The following is a 26168-nucleotide window of genomic DNA, read 5'->3' on the forward strand; positions in this document are numbered from 1 at the left end:
CCACAGGCGGAAAGTTTCTGTGCATTTGCTCCAGAACTTATTTAAGTTTTACTAGGTTTTAGAGGTTGGATTATGTATGATACTTTGTATGACACTATTATTACAGTTTCCAGCTACTTTGAAAAATAAGACTTTAAAAGCAACCACTTTAATTATAGAAGAGGTAACATAAATCTTCACCATCATCTAGCTACAAGATTTATAGGCAGAAACCAAAATGCATTAGCAACAATACACAATATAGTGCAAGATCATAAAAAGGTCAAGCTTAAGTTTTCTTTTTTTCCATTAATATTAACAAACTATACTGATCTAATCACTTTTACTAATTATTTGTATGTACTTTAGTTTGATGATGTTTAATATTTAATGTAAAGGACTTCCACTTGTCTTCTATGTGAAATGTTCCATACAAATAAATTTGCCTTACCTTGCTTTTCAGTGGCAGTAAATACTGTTTGCAGAATGTGCGATAAAACTTTGAAGTAACAGTTCTATCTGCTTTGCACAAAAACAGCAGCAACCAGGTTATAAGCATTTTGCTGCTAGATTACTGCACTTCCCTGAAACGTTGGTGGTAAGGGCAGAAACATGGCTCCCAAAATGTGCTAAAGCTGCTCTTCTTCCACTGGGCATGTAAATAACCAATCCTACTGACTACCCCCTCTAGTGTTCAAGATGAGGAAATACATTTCTTTGTGTAGAAATGGGAACACCAAAGCCATGAGAAGTCAATTTAGTCCGATTTTCACAGTACAGCTTTAGGCAATATAAACATGGAGCATTACTGGAACAAAACTAGTGCCAGTTTTATAAAACAGTAATGTGATGCAGGAAATAAGAGAGAAAAATAGCATACCAGTGTAACCAGTTTAGTATAGTATTCAAATATAGATACTTGTATTACACAGCAAGACCCATACTAATTCAACTCAGTACCGATATTAGCTTAAAATCCATTTAAACCTTATGCTTATAAAACATTGACTAAATAATATGGTGAAATAATCAAGAAACTGAATTGACTGTTTTTTCAACTTAATGGAGTAAGATGTAGAAACATTAGACAAAAAGGATCTGCAGTTTACTTGATAAAAGTGGTAGTGAGACAGTGATTTACTGCAGAGGATTCGTCGACAGCAATCAAACTCAACGATGCAAGGGCGCAAAATGAAACAATCATCTGAAGAAAAAAAAAATCTGAATTGTGTTGTTTGAGAAAAGAATGTTCTGTATGTCCGATTTTGATACAAAAGCACAATAAAAAAACACGCTGAGGATAGGTGCAGTTGGTGGGAATGCTATGTTCCTGGAGGAGAATTTCCTGCTCATTATTGACTCCAGGTTTTGTTGCTGGCATCTTCCTCCTGTGTGTGGACCAGAGGAAGATCTTGGTGTAGATCTGTGCACTGAAAGTTTTAAGCATTCAGGGCAAATTGGTGTGATTCAGCCAGAGTTTCATGCAAAGACAAATGCAGAGACATTTTCCTTGCTGTTGAACTGGAGTTCATAACCGGGTATGTAAACCTGGCACAGTATGAAGTGGAGCTCTGGCATATACAAGGATATTTCTCAAATCTAAGTTAGCCAGGCAAGTGATAACCATAGTCAGTTGGCAACCAGAAAAATAAGTTCAAGCAAAAGATCAGACATGATATATGTGAGTTTTTATGTTTCTCACTTTGATGCGATTTCAAAGCCTGTCAGCACACTAAACACAAGCAGCAACTTTGATCACACCATTCTCTTTACAGCAAAGGTAAAAGGCAAATAACCAGTCTCACTATATTACTGGAAAAAAAAAATCGAACACCAGAGTTCTAAACACGCTACTCCTGAAGACATACCTCTAAATTTTTACACTGAAGTAGAGCTCAGCCACATGTGCTGTTATTTCCCCAGCTTAACCATGATTAAAGAGGAAAACATTAAATTACCTCTTTGAGGAAATAAATTCAGCAATAAAACTAAGGAATTTGCTAATAGCTGATGTTGATGCTGATACATTATTTTTGTTCAGTGAAAGGTCTGCGCTTGGGTTGATGGAGTGAGGTAATGCTTCTGAGAAAATATGCAGAGACGTGATGGTTTAGACTCCCATGCCAAACTATCATCTTATCTACGCTTGCACCTTGGCCTAATGGAGCTGATGAAGTCTTTACCTCATGAAGAGCCTGGGGAAAGACTGAATTTGGAATAAAAACTTCTTTAAAGAAATGAAACAAAAACCCCATAATGCAGCAAGAGACCAAACTCTTGTATGCTTCTGACTGGTGATTTTAGAAACTCAGCAGAGCTCCTGAAAGGCCACGGTTTAATTCTGCAGTCTGGAAGTTTGTGCTCCTGTTTTCCCCATTTTTCCCACAAACTCCACAAGGGTCTTGTGTTGATTTATCGGAGTGTTAACACCAGAATGTTTATGCCTTGTTCCCTGGATGACACCATATGCTGCTATCTGTGTTTCCGTCGTCATCTGCACACAGCAACGTGAACTGCCCGGGACCAAGTCAAGTATGAAGACATGGATTTCCCTGTGTGGATGCATCTGGATGTTTCAACATTAGTGATAACTTTGCAGCTTATCAGTTATGAACACACGGTATTCTTCAGTCACACAGAGTTGCTTAACACTGGAGATATGCTGTACTATGCTTACAAGAACCTAATAGAGAATCATCTCTTTAAAAAAAAAAGTTATGAATTCACTAAGCAGTATTTTAACGTTTGTGACATTGTAAGTACAATGTGAGTGAATATACTTACATTCCAGTTATAAACACTGTATAAAACATATGAAGTGGCTTGGACCATGGTTCTGGATTTTGGACTTGTCTACTCTAATTCACTAACTGTATAGTATTTGCCTCAAAGAAGACTAATATGTGGATAAAGGCAGACAGCTGTTTATACATTTTGGACACCACATGCATGTTATACTGCTACATAATTATGCAACATTTATGACTGCGACTAGTTCTTAAACAAACACCGGAACATCTGTATCACATTTGAGGCTGTAGTCACCAAAACGCTGCTATTTTTGCTAGTTACATGTTGCAGTTAACAAACCTCTCCACAAGATTCATAAAGAAAATAAGGAGAGAGAGAGAGAGAGAGACTTGATAACACAAATGTGTGAACATGTAACTTTATTTACAACTTTTCTGCCTGCTTACTGTCATCAGAAGGGGTACAAAATAAGTTTTACTTAGCTAATGAAAATTAGTTTGTGACATACAACTGTTTGTAGTGCACTAATCAGTAGATGAAATTTACCACTGAGAATTTAAACAGTACCACAAAAGGTCTGAATCCTTATGAACCATACATGGAGGAAATAATGTTCCTAACAAATGCAGTCCAGCTTTACATATATGAAAACAAACATATGCTGGTCTATCTGTTCAAACAGCATTAAAATCTAAGGGTATAAGACTAAGATGGAAATATCAGTTAGAGAGCATGGTTGTCACCTGACAAAATCATTAAGAAATTATTAAATGTGTAACCCATAACAATGTGTACTTTTCTAAGCCAGTTATATATTGAAGATCTGAACCTAATTATTCCAAGCTAAATTATGTATTTTTAACTTCTTAACTCAACCATTTCCAGGTGTCATGAAGATGAACCTTTGACCAGCACTCTGTTGCTTCTAAATCTATGGATAAATGCTTTCCCCACTCAAGATTTTATGCCAACATTATTGTGCATCATTTAGAGACAATTACCATGACATTATCAAGTTGCAACAAATAGTTGCGTCTCAGTAAGAAAATGTGTAAGAAAATATGGTTTTGTACACTTTTTGAGTCTTTGTTGTGAAACTACTACATTTTGTGCTGTGGACCAAAGTAGCTTCTTCACTTGTTACATCTGTTAGATAGTCGATAAGAGTTCTACATTTTATTTACATGGCAAAGAACATTTACCAATCACAGCATGTTATCTGCCACAATTTGTAAAATAAGACAAGAAAGAAGACGCCACTCCCTATTATGGCTGGATTACTGTAATGTCCTCGTTGTTGGGATCCCGGGCAGGAGCTTGCAGAAGCTTAAGCACATCCAGAACTGCGCTGCCCGCATCCTGACATGGAGGCGCAAATATGACCACATCACCATTTAAGATCTGACTGCTCACCTTCCAGTGTCTGCATGGCCACGCCCCTGGCTACTTGACAGAGCTACTATCTCCACACACCATCTCCGGTCCACTGACTCAAACCGCCTTTGCCCACCCAGGACCAGACTCAGCTCAACGGGGGACAGGTCCTTCCAGGCTGCCACTCCACGGCCATGGAATACCCTGCCTGAACACCTGAGGATGCCACAGACAGTGGAGTCTTTTAAAAAACACCTAAAAATGTTTTTACTCAGAAAGGCTTTTATATCATTTTAGTGTATTTATTAGTTTATGAATTTGTGTTTTTTATGTTTCATTTGATTTTAACTTGTCATTTTAACTTTTTTTTCTAAAATGTAAAGTGCATTATAAATAAAATTTATTATTATTATTATTATTATTATTTTTACATGATGGCATCTGCATTACTTCGGTCTCAAGGTTTAGAACTCTGTGTGTATTAAGGCTATATCCTGTGGTGCACCAACATGCAGCACATTAAAGTTGGTAAATTGGGCAAGAAAATGTAAGACTGGGCAAGTCTAATGGTTTCCTCCACTAGAGTTTAGACAGTGTGTTCCAGATACTTCCGCTATGTATTTCATTTACTAAAATGTGATCAAATTATTGATTGTGTGTCATTATGAAAGTAAATTTGATGTATATATGTTTATAATATATTTTCTCAACCCGTTGGTACCAGACGTCCCGTGGGCAGGACGAAACAAATAAGTATGCATTTTACTGTCTTCCAAGTACCAACACGTTATACACCATTGTTGAGATTTGAATGATGTATACCATTTTACCATAACATGCAATCATAACCGTTGCCAATGCAATTTATGTTTGAAGCCATACTGTAATCCAGTAGCAGATGATACAACAACAAAAACAGTCTTTTTGTTACAATTATTACCTCAGCAAGCATCCAGTAAAAGTAGCCCAGGAAAAAAAAAAGCTGATCTACAACAAGTCTTTTATCCATAAAAACCTGTTTTATGCTAGATTTCCCACGTTTTACTAATTTAAAGAAAGCCATTAAAGAAGTCCTGGACTTGGGCCTATTTAGGCCCCAATTAAACGCTTTACTGAATTTTAATTTTTAGTAGACCTGACCTGGAATGGTGAGCAAAGCCTTGTGCACTCTAAGAAAAAATCAGTCAAAAAAAAAAAAAAACAGAGAAGGTCCTAGAAAAAAAATTACCAGAAAACTTTAACATTAATTGTACAGACTGTCTATCCAAAAACAAAGAATCTCTACTCCCACAGTTAATGCCCTGTTGCATTCATGGACATCTGTTAATCTGAAAATGAAAAATTCTGTACTTTCATAGCCCTGTTAACTTTAAAAAAAGAGAATATTTGAACCAAATGAAAATCTTTACTTGAATTGGTCACAAGCAATTGAATTTAATTAATTCAAAATCAGTTATTAAGTCCTAATCCAGCATCATTTTAATTCCCATTGAAACACAGATTCTTCTTGAGAGTGGGCACATGAAGGACATTTTGCTCCCATCTACCATATTTATCTTTAATATTCATATTCATATAAACTTTTTATGATTCACAGAACATTAAACAGTATATATGCACAAATGTTCTTCTCTTTTTACCCTGAATTCATGAAAACAAAAGAGAAGAAATCATCAGAGGTCTTTGGGGGAATCATTACACTGCACGTGGCTCATGATGTATGTTTTATGAGTGAAAGGCCAAGGCACAGACAAGCTAGTGGACTACCAAACCTCTCTGCAGGCAATGACACATGCAGAAAACCGTTGTGTATCTGAGTTTTGGGTGACAAATGATATGATTGAGTGTTCTGAGCTTTGTCTTCCTCGTCTGACACAAGCTGTTCTGCTAACTGACGGCATGCATCCAATGTTCAGACAAAGTACTTCTGTCAAACCAAATGACAAAGTACTGTGAGAAATCAAACATTGTATTATGATGTATAGGTGTGGCCATGTTCAAGTATAACGTCATTCTTTACTGGTGAGATCAATGCAGGGAGTGCACCGAACATGACCTCACACAAACGAAGAATGTGTGCATATAGCAATATATCACACTGGTTTAAAACAACCACACTCACAGAATTTCAGTGTAGCAGGTTAACTCGTTTAAAGAAAGATACTGACTCTTAAACACACACACAGACACACATCCCAGCACACAAATGGAGAAAGAATATGGCTTCATAAATTTACTCCAAAGACAATTTATGTTTTGCTCCAGTGTTGCAGGAACACTAAAGCTCACCATGACAGGGTAGACTCAAACTTGCCAGTACATCTTTGTGGCACAAAAACAACATGCACACGCATACACATGAAGTAGTGCATCACAAAACAACATCATCTCGTAAATCCTACACAGCTTCATCCTTGCTTTCCTTGAAGTATATCATCAGGTTCTTCGATAAGAAATCTGCAACTTCAAAGCTGCTTGGTTTTCATGTACCTGGCAGAGGCTGGTGGTGAATAGAAAGCAATCTTCATGAAAGGTCTGCCTTGGTATCAATTATAGCACAGATTCCAAAAAGGAGGGATAAATTAAATAGAGAATGCTGGAAACTTGACAGGGAAGATAAATCTTCAGAAAAAAATCACCTCAGTCTGAATGAGTTTACGAGCAGGCAGCCTATGAGTGGGTTTATAATTCCATCACAAGCGTCAGCGTCACATAATGCGTCAAAAACTAATCTTTTCATATTGGACGGGAAAATAAGTGAAGCTTGACATTTTATTCCAAGGTAGCTTTTTATTCACCCTCCCTGAAGACCTGGATAATGGTTAATACATGCTAGCAGCGATAAAAGCAGCAGAGCAGAAGATATTAAGGGTTTTTCTAGAAAAAGAAAGAAAAAAAGATGAGGTGTGGTCTGATTTCAAGAGTAATACTGACAAGAAACATTATTTCACTATTAATGTTGAGATTAAATGTGAGACAGAAAATACATTTAAAGTTCCCATGAACAAGAAAAGAAAACATTGTTGTTTAAATAATGACAAACTCTAAAATGCCATTGAGAATACAAGTGAGAACTCATTTTGGGGGTAATGTGAGGTTCAGGATTTTGGCCAAGGATACTTTCACATGTGAACTGGAGTAATTTGGGCTCAAACCAACAACTCTCACCATTTTACAGTCTCCTATTGGGACATTTACAAAAAATGAATCTAAAAATGGGTTCATTCTAGTTAAAGTGTAATGTATCCGACAGGAGTCATTTAAGAATGCATAGTTTTTAGTTTATTCCTGTGAATAAATATACTGCCCCAAACTCTGCAGAAGTAGATTTGAGATGAACATTCAGTCATAAAATACATTTACTAAGTTTAATACCATAATTGACTATTTCTTATTTTGTTTATTAGCTAATGTCTACTTGGATTTTATCACATAAAACTGTACACAACCATGAAAAAGTAAAATTCTATTTTAAAAAGTGTGTATATATATATATATATATATATATATATATATGTATGTATGTATAAAGCTTCTCAGCATTTAGCTATTAAGGTCATGGTCTGATTGGTGCTCTGCTGGCCTGATTGTTTTCACCTGTGCTTGACTGCTTTCATGCTGCTCACCTGTTTCACATGGCATTTTACTCTCCGGTGCCAGATTGTCTGACACTGTCTGCCCAGCACTCCAGCTTTCTTTGCCATAGTTTTTTTTTAACCTCAGTTTTTCTTGGCCTTTTCACCCTAACAAATTCCTGCCTTCTTGTTCTTGACCCTAGCCTCCCCCTTCATCTAGCCCTCTGCCAGTCTTCCTCACCATCTTGCCACTTCCTGTCCTTCTCTGGTGCACCTCAACCTCAGTTGGACTGCCTCTCCAAGAAACTTGGTTCTTATATTTTCTTCTTCAGTCAGTTTTCGGGGTCTTTACAATTTATTTACACTCTTCATAAAGCTTATAAAGAATTTAGCTGCTTCAAATTTGAAAGGATTTGAATTTGCCCTATTTTACATCGGTTTAGTAGATATTTAATTTTGACTGAGGTAGAAAGCAGTAAAAGCCAACTAAAAAAATGTGGGTGTGTCAGTATGAACAGTAGGAGCATCTGTGTGTCTGGCAGCCAAAGAGGTTGCACCCAGTTGATGTCATGGCTCTTCAAGCTGATTTGCTAAGCAGTAGTCACAGCCAGTGATACATAATACATTTGTTACACATACTCAACAATAACTGCAATGAACATCCAAATTGCTCAACAGATGGGAAAAGCTGCCAGAACAATTGTTCTTGGAAAATTTTTTGCTATAATTTTCTGAAATTGACTATTACATTGTGCTAATGTAGTTTAATGAATCAAAGACATCCCTTTAAATCTTAGTCAGGAGAGAGAAAAAAAGACAAGTGGAACACATACATCTTTTTACATACATACCTGTTTTTTCTTTATTAAATCAACAGCAGCTGAAACAAAACTCTCCCAGTCTACTTTTTTAATGACATCCCAGCCTGTGGGTTTCAGCTGCCTTGATGAAACCAGGATGATTTTCAGAACAGCCAGCTGTAATTACTCAGTCATATTGGGGACATTATGCACAGCAGCACCGGTGTCATGAGACAAATGAGACCCGCTGCTGGACTGAAACAGTCTTAGCTTCCCATCCAAGGTCCCAGTTAGCAGCTAAAGGAAACAGAGAAAAAGAATGACATCACTCAGCTTTTACTCTTGTGGATGAACTTTCACAGCAAACGTGTCACACATCACCCTCCTTTTTACAACCCGCTATTTCGTAACAGGACACCTGCTTTGTTAAGAAGATACACACCACTGAGGTCAGGAGCTTTACAGTGTTTCCCAATGAAATTCTCGATTTTCCATACTGTCTATATATGACAAAAAAATATGATGTAAACTTAGATAACTTGGTTTAATCACTTAAAACAATTGCAGTTCTTTTTAGTGCTACTCATGGTGAGTCAATTATTTACAGATTAACCCTTTCAGTCCTACTGAGGACAAAATACTTTATGGTGATTTGAGAGATTTAGGTGCTCACAAAGTATCTTTTAAGTATCATTTGCACAGTATCTTTTTAAAACACTCTAACAAACAAGAGTTGTTGGAAAACTATTTTCCAAGCAGTAATAAAAAACACATTTAGTCAAACAATACGCCAATTTTTTTCTTTTTTTCCCCTCCACATGTAAAGCTATTTTATGTCGGAAGAAATAATCTTTTACCATCATCCAGGTGCCTTTGCTGGGAAAGGGAGTCACATTAGCTAAGGTCTGAAGATGACTCAAAGATAATAAACTGGAGTGGATTTAGTCTGCCTTGGATGGGTTAAAGTTGCAGCCTCTTTCCTAAAGACACACCAAGGAGTTTTACATCCATGTGCAGGCAAAAGATGAAGAAAAAGGCAATTAATCACTGCTGTGAAAAAAGTAAACAGTCTGACATCTAATTTCGCCATATTTTCTATCTTTAAATTGTCCTTTTCTCCTCTGCTTAGATGAACTTAATAAACAATTTCAAGCTGCCTTTGTCCTGCTCTCAGGCTGCAAAACAGTAGCTATTTAAAACTAAAGAGCATTCAGAAATTTGTTCAACTGGCAACCAAAGCCCTCTTTGTAAACTGCCATCCAAAACCATTATCGCCTAGTTATTACACTCATGTAAACATACTGTCCAACGCTGTAACTAATTCACATTTTTTCCCAAAAGCCAGTACCAACCATGCAAATATCGATAATCCAACACATCCAACATCTGCATCCTTCAATCTTTATTGTATTAGACTAAAACGAACAAACAGGAACTTGGGGTTTTGGTTGACCTTCTGGGTCAGAAGTCAGGACTTGCTGAAAACTGATTTAACGTAGACATACAAAGTCGGGTCACGGCAGGCCAATGCAAGTAAGTTATTTAAGTTCCTAAGGAAAACATCTCTCACAAGTGTGTTCTCTATTTTAAGATTTATTTGCAGTGTCAGATGTCTTTATAGAGATCAAGTCTTACACAAACACATATATTTTAAAACATTCACCCTTAAACAGAGGCTGTATGCCACACACATGAGAATCGCCTAAACTTAGCTGTATCTTATTTATGATTATTTGCTGATTTATTTTCATATAGCAAAGTCTTATTCTCAGCCATTCAGGAATTCTAAGTAAAATCAGATTGAGAATTTGCAGTCTGCGTTGTGCACTTTACATGATGTAAATTATTGTCAGTCACAAGGTTTAATACCATGGAAAGCAAGCTACAATTCAACAGTTCACAGAAAGAATAAATATGACAATTAAAAATGCAGTCTGGATTAGACTTTCAATGGATACGTCTCAAATTTTGGCATCCTGGATGACAGAACGTGTCATTTGGAGAAAAGCTGCAGCTGTGATAATATGGACAGCAATGTGTTTTCCCTCTCAAACAAGATAATTCATCAGGTTTATAACACAAACTTCTTTAATGTCAGCATACCAAGATGATCTGTACTGAACATGCTGAAAGGGAAAAGGAAGACAGATATGGTAAATGGGACAAGAAGCAGACAGTTACTTTGGTCTTCTCTGCCTTCATCATCAAAGAAGCAGCAAAAGAAAAGTACCATCTGTTGCCACTGCTGGCAAATAGGTGGCAACTTATTTTGACAGATTTTTTTAAAGATACTACAAATCTTAACACAGTAATTGATGTAGGCACACATACATGTAACAAACACATTGCTTCAATTTATTTGCTCCAGAATGAACCTGGGAAAAAAATCCTTTAGGAAAAATGAGAGGATACTTGAAACAACAGAGCAATAAATAAATAAATAAATAAATAAAAAACAAACAAACAATAGTGATGGTGTTGGTGGACTAGCCCTGCTGAGATCTCCTTACTGTTAAAGCAAGAACTTAAATTTCTACTATGCTAGAAATGTAGAGAAAACAAAGAAGTCTATGATGTGCTAAAAAACTATTGCTCTCATGAAGAGTTTTGATATTTTGAGAAATATTAGTCTTCTTGTGAAGAATTAAATAAGAGACTGATACCTGTCTTACACCAATGTAATGCATTTTTTATTACAAATTTATTCTAATACATAATTATGAGGGGCTGGAGCCTATTCCAGCAGCTTCACGAGAGGTAGGTACACAATGGAAAGTCCACTGCATGGTCAACACAGAGAGACAAACAACTACTTACACTCCTTGGGAGAATGACTAATTAACCTAATGCATGCATGTCTTTGGACTGGGGGAGGAGGCCAGAGTACCCAGGGAGAACCCACGCATACACAGACAGAACATGTAAAGTCCACACAGAAGATCTTGGCTCAAACTGGGAATCTTTTTGCTGTGAAGCAATGCTGCTAACCACTACACCACCATGCAGCAACTCTAAAATTTAAAAGAATTAATGGAAAAGAATGAAATCCCAGAACTGTATGAAAAGGGGAATGTTTTAAAACAGAAATCATATAATAGAAATACATTTTTTGTGCACTGAAACTATCATCTATCATGAGCCCACTGTGAAGATTTAGGCTATTAAAGAGTACCAAGTGTTATTTCACAAATTTATTCTTGTATATATCTGCATATCTGTCATTCTGGTCACTACAATGTGCCTCATATTTTAACTAGTGAGGATAAGGAAGGACAGTGCTACTGACCAACACCACAGTCAAATGAGAAAATTCTTTCCAGCACATATGAAAGGTTTTAATATTTAAAAATATCACTTGCCAATTTGTAATTTCCTGCTCCAGCTGTGTTGAACACAGGCTGCTTGATTTCAGTGAAGCTGTCTCAGTTCTGTCTGTTTCTCACTCTGATGTGACATTCTGGAGCAAAGAGTAGAGTTCACCTCTGTGTTTGCTGTCTGGCCATAACAGCATGAAGAGTGTTTTACTATCTGAAGGTGAAAAGACTTGAACACAAAATATTACATAATGTGCAGAGAAGGTCAAGCAATCCCCAGTGAACTTAAATGGCCAGCAAAAAAAATCCTATTGTGTCAAAATATTTTAATTTTTTTCTTAAATCTTTTAATCATATGATATTCTTACATTTCCTGCATGCCCACAGAGGCAGGGAAATGATGGACTTAAAAAATTAAGAGATCCAAATTTGTGCAGGAGATTTCAATTTGATTTTAAATGAAGAGTTGGATACAACTAACATGAGAAAAAGAAAAAAAAACTAGAATCATAACTTGTGAGCATCTTTCTGTTGGGTATGTTTGATGTTTGGAGGGAAACTCCATCGTTAGAGAGACTGCACACATTATTTTCTTAATGAACAAAATAGACATAGAATTGAAAAATGCGATACAGGAATAACTGATGTATCTGATCACAGTATAATTTACCACAATATTCGTCTTAATGGAAGAACAAAAAAAAAATGTTATGGAGATTAAATGTATGTTGAATAACCAAAAATTGCAAGAAGAAATTAAAAACGAGATTAAATGCTGCATAGAAGACAGTATAGTTTTAATGATAAAACCAAGACATGTTTGCAAGAAATAACCAGTGAGGGACGACAGATGGATGGGATCCTAAATCAAGAAGGTGAGAAAAAGCTAAGATTTATCAAGCAAACTTACTATGACTCAGGCCCTAGAGCAACTAAATATTTGGCAAGGTAACTTAAGGTTAAGCAGGCCTCCCACACAATAAATAAGATTAGAGATCCATTAACAAAACAACTTCTTTTTGAACCTGAGGAAATAGAGAAAACTATTAAGGATTTTTATGAAAACCTACACTGCCAATCTACAGCAAAAAATGAGTATGAAATGAAAGACTACCTCAACTCATTGGTCCTACCATCTATAAGAGAGGAGCAGAATAGAAAATTAATTTCCAACATCACTAAAGAGGACCTAGACACTGCAAGCACAAAATTAAAATCAAAGAAAATGTCAGGCAGTGACAGCTTTCCTAGTGAATGGTACAAAGCTTTTAGGGAAGAACCAACTCCACTAATACTAAATACTAAATACTTTAAATCAAACTGATAAAGGGTAAAATTGCCCTCCTCTTGGAAGGAGGCCATAAATTCAATTATTCCAAAGGCAGAGAAAGATAAAGAACACTGTGAATCCTACAGACTTACATTAATTCTAAATGTGGACTACAAAATCTTTACTTCAATATTGTCTAAAAGATATTAAAAATTTTATGACGGACTTGACTAACCCTAACCCCCTAACAACCAAGGTACCAGAAACACAAAAAAACCTAAACAAAAGTAGCTCTAAGTGTATAAACACACTGAACAACTCTATGACAGCATGCAAAATATAAGGAGTGAAGAGTGAGCAGAGAAAATGTGTGATCGTGCAAATGCGACCACTTGATAATTTTTTTTATATCAGGCAGACAGACCCAGGATAACAACAGAAGGATCCTCCACATAATAGACCAGATTCAAAGACAGGGCCTGGGAACAATATTAGTGAGCCTGGATGCAGAAGGCCTTTGACTGTGCCAGATGGAGATTTCTCTATCAAGTATTGTGACAACTAGAGATTAAAGAACATTCAGTACAGTGTATTAAAGGCTTTACCAGAAACCCACTGCAAGGATTAAAATAATAGACATCTAACAGATAGATTCATCTTACAATGAGGGACCTGTTAAGGATGCTGTCTTAGCTCTACCTTGTTTGTTATGTTTATAGAACCTTTGGCACAAATGATCAGACCAACTGGAAATCTTAAAGGTATTTAAATAGAGAACAGGGAACATTGTATAGGACTCTTGGCCAATGACGTTATTGTACATATCTAGGTGTGAATTTGGCAAGAAATCTTCCAAAAACATTTGAAATAAATTATGACTAAATTAATAATTCTATCAAGATGGACACTGGGTGCTGGTCAGCCCATAACATGGATTTTGAGACATTAATTGATAAAAATGAATATATTACCAAGACTGTTGTACCTTTCCCATTCCATCCCACACATGATTCCCAAAACACAATTTAGACACTGGGACAAACTTCTGTCTAGATTTATCTGGGCTGGTAAGAAGCCAAGGGTCAGATATAAGACACTTCATTTACCAAAAGAGGAGTCTGGTCTCTCCCTGCCTAACCTGAAACAATACTTCCATGCAGCACAAGGGAGGTTCCTGGCCTGCATGTGGTGTCCTCTACACCAGGCAAGAAGGAAGGATATAAAACCTCATCCGATTTTTCATTACACCTCGTATTAAAGGAAAATGATCACATTCACAGGAACAATGCTGGAGGCAGTGCGGAAACAAACAAACAAACAACAACAACAAAACAAACATCACAAGGAACTGGTATTAAACTGAACCTCCAACCATCAATCAGTGGTTGGATAAAGTTAGGGAAATTTGTGCAATGGAAAAGTTGATTATCAGCCTGAGGACCAAAGGAGCATCTTTCTACAGAAAATGGGCAAAATGGACTGCCTTTATCAAAAGATTAGAAGATGCTACTAATTGTTCAGATCTATAGATCACTGGCCATGTAACATCTTACTACAAGCATTGGAAGTCCCCCCTTACTGTTTTTGTTTGTTTAGAAAGGAACCAATAAAATAAAAAGTGTAAAAAAAAAAAAAAAAAAAAAAATCTAACTAAGCATATTCTTTTCTCCTGGTACTGTTTTATATACTGCTGAATCATTCTTTATTGAAGTAATATTCTTATATAATTTATGTTTTTTGTCTCCCATTGTATCCATTTTATAATTGTTTAATTGTTTTTCTTAGTTTGTTTTTCATTTTTATATATTAGTCTCCTAAACAGAGAGAACACCAAGTTAACAAAAATAAAAACAAAGTAGTTGAAATCTACTCACACGCACACACAAGATTTTACAAGACAAAAACATGAGGGTACAAAAAAGCAGGGCCTTCTCCAGTGTAGGCTAAAGTACTGGAATGAACCTGAGGGGATGAACCCCAGAGGTAGATCTGCCTGCTTGATGGTATTTTAAGTATTATGGTGGAAAACATGAGTTAAAATTGAGTGGAAAATGCATTACATTATCTGTCTCTGTCTTACATCAGAAGGTTCTCACAGTTTTCACAAATATGGAGAACATCTGGACCTCAAATGGGACTAAAGAGTAAAGTGAGCACAGGTTGGGGACACTTTTTGCCAGCATCTTTAAAGATGCAAGCTCCGGGAAATACTATGTAATACATTTTCCAGTACTTCTTGAACTCTGAATCATTTTTTACAAGTGTCTTTTTAAGTCTAAAAAAGGAAGAATAAAGATAGATAACATTAGATAGATTCAAGCAGATAAAAAACAGATAAACTTCATCAAACATAACTGTTGTATAAGAGGCCTCACAGGGCTGAGGAAGGCACTCAAAAATGGCAAAAATAATCTGCCTCATCTACAAGGACCAGATACTGTTCCTCACTGAATATTGAGATGTCAGAGCTCTTGTTACATGTTAATATTAAATTTGTTCATAAACTAAAATGTTGTTGGAACTAGGATCTTCCCATGTTTTTTTTTTTTTTTTTTTTTTTTAACAAGCAAATGTGAAGTTTATGATTTCTCTTGGCAGGTTTTTGTAGTATGAGATCACCAGAGACACAAATCTTATATGAAATCATGAGTAATATTACACTGGAACAGTTATAGATACATGCAATGAGCTCTTATTATGTAAAGGATTTCATTATTTTGACAAGTGAAATGACAAAATAAATATGCAAAATTATCTGTGTGGAAACATAAATATGTTATAGGACTTTTAAGTTTGATAAGATTATACAAATAATTCAAAATAATAAACTGTCATCTCAGAACCAAAAAGGTTCAGTCAACTGTACCAACATTCCTTTACATTTTTTAGCATTTGCTTTAATTCCTTGCACTGACTGATGGAGTGCGTCTTCAAAATCTGCAGATCTCTGTAGCTTGAAAATGGATGTGGACCAAGGTTTCCACTTTCAGTGTTAGAAACATGAATATACCGTTGTTGCGCTGCAAAGTTTAGATGAATGGAGTTATGCAGATGGACAGGCAGATGTAAACATTTTCTAGAGGTTTTATTGGACATTGAAGGATACTTGTACAAAACAACACAGTACAATTTGACCTCATAGTTCTAGCAAGACTAACAGTATTTATTCTTTAGCAAAACTACACCTAATTCCCAAATTTCAACACATATCTAACATTTTTTGTTACTGTGGAACTAAGTCACTATCAGAAAGTCATGTCAGTGGATCAGCAAAGTACACATCGCCAGGCAATATACCTTGTAATACAGTAATAGTGACTATGAATCCTTGGCAGAAGCTATATAGATGTATCTAGCAGCTATTTTGTGTGCTGCGCCATGTTATGACTGATAGGCTATGCTGGAAACCAGAAAGCTGAGGATTGAGGCCGAGAAGGCTGTGAGAAAAGGCATTTTGAGCTGGATGCTCAGGCTTGAGCACTGCCCACCTCTGCTGCTGCCCTGCTGCTTCCCCCACTGTGTCTGCCACTACCTTTGATGTGAGCAAGTGCATTATCTTGGTGATTGCTTTTCACGAATCTGAGGTGGATTCATATTTTCAGCATTTGAACATATTGCCTCGAGATATTTGGCCTCTTTTGTTACAGTGCAAGCTATTGGGTGAAGTTCAGGAGATTGTAGCAGCGTTGTAGTCAATGGACAGACTTGTAGAATTTGCCAGAAAAAAGGGGATACTACTTGACAAATGGTGAGCAGCCCCAAAAGCTAATGACTATGATGATTATGACCCAATACCTCAACTAAAACACCAGATTCTTCTTCCCCGAGCCTCAAGCTGTATCCAGATTGTGTGGTCACACACACACAACTAGGACTGGGCAATATATTGAGATTTTACAAAATAGTGAGACTTTACATTTACATATATTGCTTATATCGAGATAGCTTGTGTTTAGTTAAAGTATCTTTTCTGTTTGCATTTTACACAACTGTATTTTTGTTATAATCACTGGAAATTTTTTTCATTAATTTTGTTTTAAGAACATTTAATTTAATATACAGCTACTTTCATTGTAGCCAGCTGTTTTAATGCATGTGCTGCTGACCCTTAATAAAAGTGCATTTATCATTCAATACTATAAATTAAATCTTTCTCATTTGTTACTTGACAAAAAACATCGTATTGAGATATATATCGTATTTCACGATTCAGGTAAAAAATATTGAGATATGAAATTTGGGTCTTATTATGCCAAGCCCTACACACAATCACACAAAAACACAGAAATTTCTCTTTTTGATTGAAACGTCAACACAAAAACTTAAACTTAAAGCAGGTAGACGTAAGTCACATCCCCAAAGTGACAGTGACATTGCTACACATACCCACCACCTCTACACTTCCTCCCTCTGATATAATCTGCCTGTAGTGCCAAAAGAGAGTAATGTCTGTCTCCTCCCTAGCTGCACCTGTCTTCCTCCTCTACTCTTTAGTTTGCCTCATCACCTCTCAGACATTTAAGGAGGTTTGTGGTCTTCACACACACATCAAACTGCACATCATTGCAGTTTATGGAGATGAAATATCCCCACTCATCACTGCATGTCGGACTGATCACTTAGCAGTGAATAAACCGCGCTGCTGCGACCCGACCATAGACTGTATATAACCCGACACTGCGCCTTTTTCACATATGCCTATGCCTAAGAAGAAGTAGGTTGACAGATAAAATAAATTTATGATGTACTGCAACACAGGACCATGAAACAATTAATTAAATAGTGAAATAATTATATATGTTTTTTAATACATGGATTGGTATTTTAATAAATTAGTGATACATTTAATAACACATTAATGTATTTAATTGTCATTTTATTTAATTAATGACACATTTAAGTAAATATTTACTGATATATTTAATTATTTCATTGTGGCACTTTTACTTCTCCATAAGTTCCTACCTATGCTGAAAGTTTAGTTATATAAATGTTGGTATAGGATTAACAGATATTTCAATATTGATCCACACATCACTACTATTTATTCTTCTCAGATAATTACTTTGATTAAATCGTAGGCCCGTTCTTACTTATCCACTTATTTATATTTGTTTCACGTTACCCCGGCCCAAGATTTGTGCTCCGAGATTGCTGCTTCTCGCCTGGGTCTGGGCCGCCCTAGTCTGCCTCTAGCCGCTGTAGGGACGTCACATTTGCACAATCACACTCATACTCTGCATGCTGATATAGTCACTGGGTTGTCCAGTGGGCCTATACATTAAGAGCTACTTTTGTGCAGTTTTTTTTGTTTGTTTGTTTGTTTCTTTTGGTTGTTGTTGTGATACAAATTTTTTTTTCTTTCTTTCTTTATTTTCTGTTTATATATATATATATATATATATTTTTTTTTTTCACCAGCTCCTGATGATTGTCAGCTTTGTGTTCTTGTAAAAGCCATAGGAAATTATCTGTTGTGTTTCTGTACAGGTGTAGCAGTTGGTTGTCTGGTGTTAGGTTGAATTGAAGTGAATCATCTATACCAATGGAAGGAGGCTACATTACATATTAAACAAGTAACAGTTGCTGACAGTGGAAGACAACTCATTCAAACTTTAGATCATCTATTGTCTAACCTGTGCATTAGCACAGAGAGACTTAAAAAGGCGAAGACTCCTACAAGACTCCAAATTAATCATACTCTAGACCATACAGAAGTCCATGGTGTGCTAAACTAATTAGTTTTAACTGTTACACTGAATTATTTCAAGGCTGTGAAGTTTCTGACAAGAAATTTCTACCACCCTGAACTATGGGGATAGTCTCACTAAGCTGTGCTATGTGACCTCAGCCTGAGGACATCATTCCTTCCTTCCAAACAGTGCTGAGCAAGAAGAGATGGTATATATCTTATTACAAATGACTCTACACTATTTGTGCTCTAATGCATACATTTAGGTATATTGGAATTGTGGATTTAGCACCAATATCTAAAGTAAAATCTTATATAAATACATATCTGTTTTTAAAAGTACCACAATAAAACTAAGGAGGTGAAGGAATTCTTTACTAAAATAACTGCATCACCCTGACTGAGTGCACTTTTTACTGTGAGCGCTTGTTTTTACTTGTAAATACTTTTGTTCAAGCCTGCTTATGATGCTTAAGTTTTAGATGAAGATGTAGAAAAAAGACCCAAAATAGCTAAATGAAGTCTGGAAAATTCGTATTTAGGAAACCAGTACAGCTTGCGCTTTGCTGCATTTAACAAGCTTTGCATACCCGCAAATCAGGAGTGAAGAGAGCAAGGTAAAGTTTGGGGTGCTCATGAGATAACATGGGTCCACAAATGGAAAGTAAAAAAACAGCATTGCTTTGACTGCACATTGCTGGTTAGAGAAAGTGAAATTAAGAATAACTGAATCACAAGTCTACAGAGATGTAGAGAAATTTGACTGATGTATGAAAAAAAGACAAATATGTAGAAAGATTCTTACTTCTGGTGTGGCAGGGTTGAAAGCCACGCTGAGCACTGTGTCTGAATGTCTCTGAAGTTTGTGGAGGAACTTGCTGCTACGGATGTCATACACATAGGCCTGAAATCAATGATATATGAACAAAACCATGAACTGTAACAACACATTAATGTACAGATGTAAGACATAAAGCAACAGTAAAACGAATAGTTTATGTTACATTTAATACACATGGAAGTTAAGTGTGAACAAGAAGTGTTTACTCACAAACAGATGCAGATTTGCTTTAGATTTGCTTTCATTTCAAAGGACAAATTTGTGCTTGCCCTTTTGTGAATTCCAAGTTTGAGCTCCAGTGCACACATATAGAATGGTACAACCATTATACTTACATTTTTAGGGATTTTTAAGTGTTTTCTGAAACATGATAGATGCTAGTCAGTTTATTGCACTAAGTAAAATACAGATTTTAATTTCCCAAAGACCACCGAGTTTGTAACTATGTTCAGAGATCTGCAGGACTCTTCTACATGGCTCTTGATGTAATCATTATTCTGACTTGACACAATAAAATCATGCAATATTTGTGCAAGAATCAATTAAGTATGAGAACGTCTTTGATATAAAAAAGATAGGAGACCTGTTAAAACACTCATACTGAGTCTTGCTGCACACATACCACTAAAAATACTGAGCATTTTATATTGCTGAAGTGACTAATAATCCTAATGCACCCTTGACAATACAGTATTTTACTTTTTTCTTCCGCTTTGAGGTAGTATAAGCCTTGTTAATTATCCATGTAGGTGTGGATTTTACACTTGGCCTTGGATGGATAAAAAGATGTGAGCACATTGCTTCTGTAGACACCTTTAGGAGACTAACTTATATATTTGGGGATTATAATTTAAGGTCTTATCATTAGTTTATTTTCCTAGAATACCATCAACTAGTTTCAAAATAGGCTGTTTGCTTCAGTGCCATGAGCACAGATAAAAACAGATGTGAGGATGTTTGTAACCAGATGACGACTCATCAGATTCCTGCAGCTGTTGTGTGTCATGTTTCCATGAAAAAGGGTAGACTGACTTCTGGTTGAGGTATATGAAATGTATGATGCCTAAAAGGGGATCTGACAGTTGAAAGAATAAAACCTCTGCAAAATGCATCCAAACAGCAGGTATGCCCTGACGCGTCAGTTTATACACTACAATTAGGAAATGAAGAGCAGACTGAAGTAAACCAATCATCAGACATACTGTGCTGTACGTCTTTATGACAACACATTATCTTATAAATAATAAGTGTTAAATAAAATGGGTAAAATATTGTGAGTAAAAGTAGAAGCACTGCATTCAAGATGTATACATATAAGGCTAAGATTAACTATAGTGAAATCATATTCCATGAGGATTACTTCTGGCCTACGTTTTTTGGAAAAAAGTGTAATATGATCTAGGGAGTCTTTTTGGAGTGTTCACATTCTTTTTTTTCCATGATTGCTTTTTGATATATTAAGACAAGTACAAATGTGTCTGGCTTGTAGAAGTCTCAGGGCATCCACAAATAAATACGATGTACCTAACCACACATACTCTCCCAATTTCCAGGAAACGCTGGAAATGTCCAATCTCAATAGAGATGCTCCAAGATGTCCATGCTGTGTTGAATCCCCACAATTAATAATAAGTAGCAGCATGCATATATTATCCCACTGCATTTGACAAACAAGTACACCAGAAGAAAAGAGACGGGTAAGGAGAAAGGAGGCTGTCTTCTAAAAATGTGAGGCACAGCCTGGAAAAGCAATTAAACAGTTCTGCTTCACATTAATACTGAACTTGATTTTGCTGGAAAAAGCCTTGAATCCAGATAAAACATGTCTGAGACAAGCACAAGTGGTCCTCACCTTAAATGGAGGTAAAACTGATAAACCAGGTAAGCTGCAATGTAACAGTAATTTGGAGTTCTGTGAAGAAGTTCAGCAGCCGGATATGAAAAGGCTGTGGTGCTACATAACAGAAACAAGAAAAAGTACTGGCATCCAGACAGGAAGTCTGGAGCAGAAAGAAGCTCTAAGGAGAGGAGGATCAGAGTGAGCAGGAATTGGGGTGGGAGGGGGCAGATATGGAGGAGACCTGGGAGATATGAAGATGCCAGTGCTTTTGGGGCAGCTGAATGTGAGAAGAACAACGTTCAAATCTACCTTAGACATCAAAGAGGACCTGTGAAGTGGTTATTATGTGGTCATTGGGCTTAGAGTCATTAATTTGAGGAGTTAACCTCATTGAATCAAACACCAAATCATTTCACATGACAAAAGAAAAAAAAAGCTCATTCCATTTATGTACACTGCAGCAGAAAAAGTTGTATCTGAAAGGTTTATTGTGGTCTGTCAAACTATCCATCCATCCATTTTTTATATTTGCATAGTCCAAATTTCCCAGCCACCACTGAGTCAAAGAAGGGGTACACCTTGGACAGGTCACCAGTCCACAGATTCAAGTGCAAAACAAAATATAAAGCATTAGGTCAAACAATATGTATCTATGACTCTCTTCTCAACACGTTTGATGATGTCCCAGATTTTAAATCTAAAAATTTGACACATATCCATTTTTGAACTACTTTATGCTCAGGTATTCCCCAATTCAATTTGAAGTGTAGAACTTTTAAATACAAGTCTATTTAATTTCAAATTCAAGCCCTTGCTAAACAAATGAATAAATCTATTTCTACTTCACAGTTTACCCTGCCACACTGGTAGGTGTGGTAGGTTTGGCGTTTGGGCAAACTTAGGGACCAAAACAAATGAGGATATAGACTTTAGGAGTGAGCAAAGTTTCTGATATTCTAGATGAAAAAGATACTTGGAAAGGATTGATTACAGTCTGTGCTAGAAAAAGAAAGCAATCAGCTGCAAGGACTGATTACTAGTGATGTTCCTTTTCCTCGTCATAAGCACACATCATACTGTAGGCATGTGTGGACTGTTTGTGTAATCATCTACTGCCTTAAAGGGATAGACAGAAACCTCCACATTACAGATTTGAAATGGCATTTGGTTTGACTGATATATGAAAAGCCACTTTAAAAAACAGTGCAGTGGGAACATTTGTTATCATGCACCTATTTTAAACTGTGTGTAGTGACTACATTTACAGTCACCATGAATTTCTAAAGACAGCAGAAAGTAGTGTTTTTACTAGTTTTAGTTTGGTGGATATAAACAGAAAGGTTAAGAAACTGTAACTGATAAGTTCCATTCCAATACTTTAAAATATTTTCAATCTTCCATGAACATTGAAATACTGATTGTAATTTGTCATATAGTGCACTGGTTTTCATGGTTGGCCTCTATATATAGGAAATTGTAATAGTAATTTAATAAAGTGTTCACCAGGAGCAATAAAACACTAAGGGGCTGAGTTATGACGAGGGCAAAACTGCTGCGCTATTTAACATTTGCTGCGCAGTTTTGCTCTGGTTATGTTTCTACGATTAGCGCCTGATCTATTAAGACTGCTCCTGTTATCATTTGCGGAGCAAACAGCAGTATTTAATTGAAGATGTAGCGGCGCTGTTTGCTCTGTCATGTAAGGTTCTGGAGAGCAAGGAAACCGCAAACGCAAAATTAACTTTTATCCGATAGAAGTTGAGACAAATAAAGGAGACAAATAAAAATATTGCGGAAGTCGAGGAAAAAAATCTAAATGTCACCAGAAATGCTGCAATATAGTTTCATATTCAAGTTCAATTTATTTATAAGGCACACTAACAACAACCTTTAGGAACCAAGGTATTGTACATATAAAAACATGCAAGGAACAAATAAGAAATAATAAAGGTTTAAAAGCTATAAAGAAATAATAATAATAATAATAATAATAATAATAATAATAATAATAATAATAATAATAATAATAATAATAATAATAATGAAAGACAGGCATGATAAAGTCTTTTAACTTATCCAGCAATTCTAATATTGCAACGCTGGATCGTCTCCACAATCCTCTTCTCTGGCATTCTAAATATATTAATATAATAGAAAAAAGTGCATTATCTTAGTCGCCTTTCATGGTGTCTGTGCCTCCTCCTTAAAATTATTACTGCAGCCATTGCGCGTATACTGTTGTGCCAATTAGCACCTGCTTTTCAGAAACGCTATTTTTAGAGCAAACATAAACACCGCAAACTATTTGCGGGCTACATGAATCCCACTGCTGCGCAAACCAGATTTATTTGCATAGTCTCCTCCCACTAATGTGCACTTTCTGGCCGGAACGCCCATAATGCATATGCAGTAGCTTCAGAAACGCAAAGTGGAGAGCGGCGCAGTTTTGCCAGGATAACTGACGCAGTTCCATGTTTGCGGCTTTGATAGATAAGCTTGGGCCGATTTTAGCGGAGCAAAGCCGTCTGCACCTGTTTTAGTACACGCAAAGCGTTAATAGATCAGGGCCTAAGTGTTTAAGGTAAATACAGAGAGCAGCAACTTACACATTTATCCTCAGAGCCAGAAGCAATGAACCGGCCGCAGGGTGAGATGGCTGAGGAGCATGGGTGGCAACGATTCAGGTGGTTCTCATAGCGGCGCACACACCTGGTGTAGGGATGGACATAATGATGGGATATTAATTAGTTTCATATATCTCTTTGCAGTTTAATAATCCCACATTTCATTCATCACTTGTGTTATTGTAACTGATTGCGTGATTAAAAATTAAATAAGAAAGTTTAAAAATAATACCTTGAATTGTTTATTTTTTTCTTTACTAAGGGTGCCAAGAAAGACTGAAATATAAAACAAGAGGCCTGACCAAAATAAATAAATAAATAATAAAAAAGTTAAAATCATATTTCACATGAATTAAGTCAATTACTTATAGTTAGGACAATCTGGTGAAGATACAAAATATACAGACCAGAGGGAAAATGATTTTCTACTTTTTACATTATTCTATTTTTACATTTTACAAACACCTGAAGCAGCTGAGGACAAGGAGTTGAGCATGACTCAAGTAAAACACATAGACGGGGTAGCAGATGATGGAAACAGCAACATGTGTGCTGTTTTATTTAGTTTGCAACAGCATGTAATGTCTTTACAATGTCACCAATATGAGCTGGCATGCTGGCACAGCAGTACTTGGACAGGATCTGGTGAGAGCATGTCTTTGACCTTCACATGCTATTGTCATTAAGCTGAAGTAAAAGTAGGTCATATTCACAGCAGACCATAAAGACAACTGATATACCCAGTACCAGTGAATTTTAACATATACTGTCAACGTGGTCAACACAAGAAGTTTATAATATTGGGCTGTTATGATTGTGCCAGAGGAGTCATTTAGTTTAATGGCTATTTTTCCTTTTGGTTTGTTGTATTCATAATCATTATTTTACTTTTTTTTTCCACTATATTGTCTGTAAAAGTTGATTATTATATCTTTAGTACATTTTTACAACTTATAAAAGTAAAGGCAATGACTAATGAAAATGGGTCACAGCTAGAGCAGCCACTCAAACTGGAAGAATCCACAGATAATAAGCACTGCAAGATAAGCCATTGCTTGGAGTGTGGAGATTATGTAAAATTACAAAACCCCTTTGCTAAAGACATGGTTTTATGTCTAGAAGAATATTTGTCCAGACTCACTTATTCACAGATACTGAACAATTTTTTGTGAATCTAAACAAGTATGCAACACAACTTAGAAAGACTGTCACAATCGTGCTCATAAAAATCACTTTAACAGGTCAGAGTAAACACTCGCCTGGATTTCTGGGTCAGAATGTCAATCTTGTGTTTTGACTGAAAAAGAGGAGATGCTGGCATGAGTTCTACAAAGACACATTCTTCATGTTGCATGAGTGATGACTATCTGGAATTTTACTGATGACTAACACAGACTGCATTAGAGGGTCTGATCCTCCTAAATAGGAGCCCATGTGGTTACTGAGTCCACCTGGGTATTTAGTGCAAGTCATCAAGGTAATCAGCGGGCCAATCAAAGCTCATTACTCGCTTCCAGTATAATTCAGCATACATAACAGTGTCAGAGCAAATCATGTGAAAGCTTGTTTGTTCAGTTAGTTTTTTTCCCTCCTTTAAATATAGTTTAACATCAATTCTGAGCATTTATTCACAGAAACTATTGTTTGGCATACAATCATTAAATGATAGAAAGTTCACTTGATTAAAGTATAATACAACACTGAACTAAAGAGAAACATATTACATTTGTTCTCCATCTTTAGAATCAGTATGTGAATACATCTGATGCTAAATGCTTGCATGTAACCCCCAAAACTAGAAGAATACACTCATAATTTTGAACTATAAGTAGTGAGTGAAGACTGGGAAATTAAAATAAATAAACCCAAACCAGTCCAGTAGTTCTGTGTGTCTAATGAGAACAGTACGGCATGAATTATATTGCTTAATTGCAACAATCATCATCAGTGTTTTTGGACAACAGCTGTCTTTAAATAATCTATATTATAACTTTTTTTTTTTTAATTTTATTGCAATGATCTAACAAAACTATGTTATGTTATGTTCTGCCTGCCAGTCAAATTTCCATGCAACTTAGAAAGATGAAAAGGCCTTTAGTTTGATTTCC

The 26168-nt window shown here is 36.1% G+C and overlaps 1 protein-coding gene across 1 annotated transcript in view; it reads right to left on the reverse strand.

The window, feature by feature from the left end:
- Positions 1-7828: 7828 nt before the first annotated feature.
- wdr27 (WD repeat domain 27) overlaps positions 7829-26168 on the reverse strand; it is a 40935-nt gene continuing 22595 nt past the window's right edge. The window contains exons 22-24 of the mRNA XM_042010431.1: positions 24043-24145; positions 19561-19659; positions 7829-8776 (exon numbers count right to left, since the gene is read on the reverse strand). Of these exons, the coding sequence (XP_041866365.1) occupies positions 8663-8776; positions 19561-19659; positions 24043-24145 (316 nt within the window). The 3' untranslated portion in view covers positions 7829-8662. The remainder of the gene's footprint in view (positions 8777-19560; positions 19660-24042; positions 24146-26168) is intronic.

The sequence above is a fragment of the Melanotaenia boesemani genome, chromosome 16 (assembly GCF_017639745.1).
Source record: "Melanotaenia boesemani isolate fMelBoe1 chromosome 16, fMelBoe1.pri, whole genome shotgun sequence".
NCBI lineage: Eukaryota > Metazoa > Chordata > Actinopteri > Atheriniformes > Melanotaeniidae > Melanotaenia > Melanotaenia boesemani.